This window comes from Leptonychotes weddellii, chromosome 1 (genome assembly GCF_054177405.1).
Source record: "Leptonychotes weddellii isolate Sample4059 chromosome 1, ASM5417740v2, whole genome shotgun sequence".
Lineage (NCBI taxonomy): Eukaryota > Metazoa > Chordata > Mammalia > Carnivora > Phocidae > Leptonychotes > Leptonychotes weddellii.
Genome location: NC_138369.1, coordinates 130,257,760 through 130,264,109, shown reverse-complemented (window position 1 = coordinate 130,264,109; position 6,350 = coordinate 130,257,760). Strand labels below are relative to the sequence as shown.

The 6,350-nt window shown below is 41.0% G+C and overlaps 1 protein-coding gene across 3 annotated transcripts in view; it reads left to right on the top strand.

Moving 5' to 3' along the window:
* Window positions 1-450: 450 nt before the first annotated feature.
* Window positions 451-6,350, top strand: part of UMPS (uridine monophosphate synthetase) — a 30,654-nt gene continuing 24,754 nt past the window's right edge. For all 3 annotated transcript variants that reach the window (XM_081832551.1, XM_081832547.1, XM_081832541.1), the window contains exon 1: window positions 451-669. In XM_081832551.1, the coding sequence (XP_081688677.1) occupies window positions 514-669 (156 nt within the window). In that variant the 5' untranslated portion in view covers window positions 451-513. The remainder of the gene's footprint in view (window positions 670-6,350) is intronic.

Sequence of the window (6,350 nt, the reverse complement as noted above, 5' to 3'; positions counted from 1 at the left end):
TATGGTCCCCTGTGCAAGTTGCTCTGACATTGTCATGTGCTAGATGCCATGAAGCTAGTTAAGAATTGAGTAAAGATCCGTCTTCGAGACCTGTCTATTTGGTGAAACCAGGGTCGGGGGAGGAAGGGGTATGAGAGAGGAAGAGTCGTGACTAATACTGGCAAATAACTACAGGCGATAATTACGGGGACACTCAGCTATAAAACGGGCAGGATTTAAACAATCTCTCTAGAGATGCTCGGCTTTATGACTCGGAGGTCAATCTAGGTATTCGGAGCTTTGAACTCCTGCGACCCGATCTACAGGCAGCAGGCTGAAACATAAAACGCTGCGTCCGGAGCGCTTCCGCCACCAGACCCTCCCCGCTACTTGAAGCACCAGAGTGGTGCCCGGCGAGCCCCGAGGCCGCCGGAAGAGGCGGCGGAAGAGGCGGGGCTTCCTCGGGTGACGACATCGGGGCGCCGCCGGCCTGGCGCTTTTTGGAGTTTAGAACGGGACCGGGAGCGCGTGGAGATGGCAGCCGCAGAAGCAGCTTTGGGGTCATTGGTAACGGGTCTGTACGACGTGCAGGCGTTCAAGTTTGGGAACTTCGTACTGAAGAGCGGGCTCTCTTCCCCTGTTTATATCGATCTGCGTGGCATCGTGTCTCGACCGCGTCTGCTAAGTCAGGTGCCAGCCCGGGAAAGGGAAGGACGGGGCTGGGTGGCCGGAATGGGGACCAGGAGGTTGAGAAGGTGAAGGAGTTGGGCTGTGGGTGAGAGCAAAAGAGCCAAGCAGGCAGCCGTACTAACAAGCTGTAGTCCTAGGGAGTCGATGTAAGAAGCCCAGACGCCAGGAACTGTTAGGCTCTTGAGGACCGTTCATGTAAAATGAACAGACCTTTCTTAAAAAAAAAAAAAAAAAGGAAAAGAGTTTTATTCGGGCCCGAGTTAGGACAGCTGCTCGGTACACATAATCTTCACAGAGAGCGCTCTAGGGAAGGAACAGTTGGTGCAGGGTTATATACGGTATTTTTACGTAGAGTTAGAAATCACCATGATGAAAGGCATTTTAGAAAGTTACACATTTTATCTTATGTATGTAGAAGGCTGTATGACTTTAATCTTAATGGGAACCAGGGATGTTTTTAAATTTTTATGTTTGGAATGTACTTTTTTTTTTTTTTTAATGAATCAGTTGTGCAGTGTGTGCTTTGGGCAGAAACCAAGCTTTGAGGGTTTGCTTCCCTGGGAGATCAGGAGTAGGGCCCACAAACATGAAAAGTTGAGTTTCCTTTATCAGGACCTAGAGAGCAGCCTGCTCATTGACTTGAGACTTTGACATGTGCTTTGCTAGACTCAGGAAGCCCAGTTTGGAGCACACTTGACAGCACAGAAATAGTCCAATGAGTTCTGTGTATTTAACTCTGAGAAAATAAGATGTGGGGGACAAAGGAAAAGGTGGATGGGGGAAGAATTTAGTAGCTGCTTAAATGTTTGGGAGGGCTATTGCTTAGAAAGGGGGATTTGATAGTGCACTTTGTGGCCAGGAGCAAGAATGAAGGCCAGAGGACAAACATTTCATGGAGGCACTTTTTTGGTCAAAATAAGGAAAAAACTTTGTACAAATTAGAGGTTTCTAGTACGTGTGTTTCAATCTGAGTAAATATGAATCACCTGCTAATTTTGTTAAACTGCGTAATCTGATTCAGTAGATCCAAGGCAGGGCCTGAGGTTATGCCTTTCTAACAAGCTGCCAGCCGGAGCTGCTGACCGTACTGAATAGAAGGGTCTGAATGTGCTGTCCAATAGAGTTGCTACTAGCCGCATATGAATACTGAACATTATGAATTTTAAAATTGAAATAATCCGGGCACCTGGGTGGCTCAGTTGGTTAGGCCTCTGCCTTCGGCCTTTGGGGTCCTGGGATCAAGCACTGTCATGCTCCCTGTTCAGCTGGGAGTCTGCTTCTCCCTCTCCCTCTACCCCCTCCCCCCACATCGCTCGTGTTCTCTCTCTCTCTCTCAAATAAATAAAATCTTTTTAAAAAGTAAATAAAACTGAAATAATCACATGTGGCTGGTGGGACATTGGACAGTGCAGATTAGAGAACGTTTCCGTCCTCAGAGGAAGATTTATCAAGAAGACATATGAATTTCCTCCACTACCTAAGGGTTTATTCTCACCCTTTGGGAACCTTACTTTGTGAGGTTATTATAAAAAGGATTGAAGCACTACTTGAAGTGGGTTGGACTATTCTCACCATCCAGGATCATGCTATGGTGCATCTCTTCAGTAGTGAGAAGGTGAATGACTACAGAGAGAAAAATAGACCTTTTTTTTTTTTTTTTTGACAAGTCAGTTGATAGATGACTATTTTGATACTAGGTCTTGGTGTGTATATGATTTTTGGTAGTTAAGAGTGGAAAACATGGGGCGCCTGGGTGGCTCAGTCGTTAAGCGTCTGCCTTCGGCTCCGGTCATGATCCCAGTGTCCTGGGATCGAGTCCCACATCGGCTCCCTGCTCAGCAGGAAGCCTGCTTCTCCCTCTCCCACTGACTGAGCACTGACCTCAGATTTGAGGTGTCCCACTCCCCCTGCTTGGTTCCCTCTCTCGCTGTGTCTCTCTCTGTCAAATAAATAAAATATTAAAAAAAAAAAAAAGAGTTGAAAACATTGAGAGACCTAGCTGAACGGAACTCCTTTTGTATCTGCTTATTTATGCAAACAGGATTTCTCAGTATTTGCACCCCAAAAAAACCCAGTAGAATTTACACTAAACTCTAACTTCCTAGTTGTAAGGAATACTCAGTTTAAGTAGACACATAAACAAATGAGGGGAACTTCATCTCACTAAGAAAAGTATTTTCCAAAATAATCCATTCTTATACTTCTATCAAACTTTGCAAATTGTTTTAATTAATTTCATGCTTGTAACAGTTGTAATGATAACACAAAAGTTTTTAATACTTAGAGATTTATGGTCATGGTAATTAATAGAAATAGAAAATTTACAGTTTTAAATTTGAATTTATATATATTTTATTGTGGAGAAGTATTATAGAGTGATAACTAAAAGTTTTCTAAGTATAAACTTAATTGCGTTAGAATAAAATTCTGTGCAGTGGGATGAAATATGAGTTCCAAAAATGTAAAATTTTTCCAACTTTCATAGTCCAGCATGTTCATATTTTCTTAAATGGAGATGGTTGGGGCACCTGGGTGGCTCAGTTGGTTAGGCATCTGCCTTGGGCTCAGGTCGTGATGAAGGGGTCCTGGGATTGAGCTGCCTGCTCAGCAGGGAGCCTGCTTCTCCCTCTCCCTCTGATGGTCCCCCAACTTGTGCTCTCTTGCGCACACACTCTCCCTCTCTCTCTGTTAAATAAATAAAATCTTAAAAAAAATAAATAAAATGGAGGTGGTCAGTATCAAATCACCGTAGCACTTGAATCCCATCGTATTCACTCAAAACAGTGACAACAGTTCTAGGAAATATAATTTTTTAGCACTCTAGAAATTACATCTTTTGCAACTTAAAAAATATTTACAGAATTTTCAAGTCTTTAGACGTATTGGTGCAAAAAATTTTGAAGATCCGATCTGGTTCACTAAGCAATTCTTTTTTTTTTTTTTTTAAGATTTTTAAAATTATTTGAGAGAGAGCAAGTGCACACAAGTGGAGGTGGGGGTGGGAGGGGGGCCAGAGGGAGAGGGAGAAGCAAATTCCCCACTGAGCAGAGAGCCCACTGCAGGACTTGATCCCAGGACCCTGTGATCATGACCTGAGCCGAAGGCAGACGCTTAACCGACTGAGCCACCCAAGCACCCAAGCACCCCTTCACTAAGCAATTCTTAAGTAAGTTTGCCTTTTTTTTTTTTTTTAAGTAAGGTGGTGTTGGATAAGAGTATGCATTCTAGCATTAAAATGTGATGGTTTATATGGAAAAGGATATTATAAAATAGTTCTTCACACAATAGTCTCTGTACTTATGAAACTTTTTTTTTTTTTACATTTTGGTATGCTTCCATTGATTTTTTTTTAATTAATATTATTGACTATAATCCCTATGCTGTATATTACATCTCCATGACTTCTTTATAACTGGAAGTTTGTATCACTTAAACCCCTTCATATATTTCACCCATCCCCCCAACCCCTCCCTGCTCATAACCAGTAATTTGTTTCCTGTGTCAATGAGTGTTTCTGTTTTGTTTGTTCATTTTGTTTTTTACATTCCACATGTAGGTGAAATCATACGGTATTTTTCTTTCTCTGTCTGACATTTCAGTTAGCATAATAAATACCCTCTAGGTCCTTCCATGTTGTCGCAATTGGCAAGATTTCATTCTTTTTTTATGGCTGAGTAATACTCGATTGTGTATATGTACCGCATCTTTATGCATCTGTCCATAGGTTGCTTCCATATCTTGTCTTTTGTAAATAATGTTGGGGTACGTTTTCTTTTCAAATTGGTGTTTTCATTTTCTTCAGGTAAATACCCAGAAGTGGAGTTACTGGATTGTATAGCATTTCTATTTTTAATTTTTTGAGGAACTTCCATACTGTTTTTCAAAGTGGCTGCCCCAATTCACATTCCTACCAACATTGCACAGGGGCTCCCTTTTTAAACTCTACATCTATCTCTTTCTTTTTTTCAGATTTTATTTATTTATTTGACAGAGAGAGAGAACACAAGCAGGGGGAGCTGCAGGCAGAGAGAGAGGGAGAAGGAGACTCCCCGCCAAGCAGGGAGCCCAACACAGGGTTCTATCCCAGGACCCTGAGATCATGACCTGAGCTGAAGGCAGACACTTAACCGACTGAGCCACCCAGGCTCCCCTTCAACATCTATTTCTTATCTCTTTGATCGTAGCCATTCTGACAGGTGTGAGGTGATAACTCATTGTGATTTGATTTGCATTTCCCTGATGATTAGTGATGTTGAGCATCTTTTCATGTGCCTCTGGGCTGCCTGTATGATCAGTATGTCTTCCTTTGGAAAATGTGTATTTGGGTCCTTTGCCCATTTTTTAATTGGATTGTTTGTTTTGTCAGTATTGTGTTGTACAAGTTCTTTATGTATTTTCAATTTAACCCTTTATTGGATATATCATTTGCAGATATCTTCTTCCATCCATTTTTGTTCTGTTGATTGTTTTATTCCCTATGCAAAAGCTTTTTATTTTGATGTATTGTTTTTCTTCTGTTGCTCTCGCCAGAAGAGAGAGATCAAAGAAACACTGCTAAAACCCCTGTCCAAGAGTTTACTGCCAATGTTTTCTTTTAGGAGTTTTATGGTTTCAGTTCTTAGGTTGAGGTCTTTAATCCATTTTGAGTTTATGGTGTAAAACGGCCTAGCTTAGTTCTTTTGCCTGTAGCTGTCCGATCTTCCCAGCACCATATATTGAAGAGACTGTCTTTCCCCATTGTGTATTCTTGCCTCCTTTGTTGTAGATGAATTGATCATATACGAGTGGGTTTATTTCCAGGCTCTCAGTTCCATTGATCTGTGTGTCTGTTTTTGTGCTGGTACTATACTGTTTTGGTTACTTTAGCTCTGTATAATAGTTTGAAGTCTGGGATTGTGATTACTTCTAGCTTTGTTTTTCTTAAGATTTCTCTGGCTATTTGGGGTCTTTTGTGGTTCCATACAAATTTTAGATTATGTGGTCTAGCGCTGTGAAAAATGCTATTGGGATTTTGATAAGGATTGTATTGGATCTGTAGTTCCCTTTGAGGAATATGGACATTTTAGCAAGAATTAATATTGCTAATCCATGAGCATAATGTATCTTTTCATTTACTTGGGTCATCTTCAGCGTCTTTCATCAGTCTTACAGTTTCCAGTACACAGATGTTTTACCTTCTTGGTTAAATTTATTCCTAGCTATTTAATTCCTTTTGATGCTCTTGTAAATGGGATTTTTTTTTGATTTCTCTTTCTGCTACTTTATCTATGTATAGGAACACCATGGGGGCACCTGGGTGGCTCAATCAGTTAAGCATCTGCCTTTGGTGGCTCAGGTCATGATCCCAGGACCCTCATCAGGCTCCCTGTTCAGCAGGGGAATCTGCTTCTCCCTCTCCCTCTGCTCGTGCACTCTCACTCTCTCTCTCAAATAAATAAAATCTTAAAAAAAAAAAAAAAAAAAACACAAAAAAACACCTCAGATACCTGTATACTGATTTTGTATCCTTCAACTTTACTGAATTCACTTATTAGTTCTAATAGTTTTTTGGTGGAGTCCTTAGGGTTTTTTCCTTTTTAAAAAAATGTTTAATTGAAATATAATTGACATATATTAGTTCCACGTGTACAACGTAGTGATTTGACAATTATACGCATTTTGAAAGGCTCACCACAGTAAGT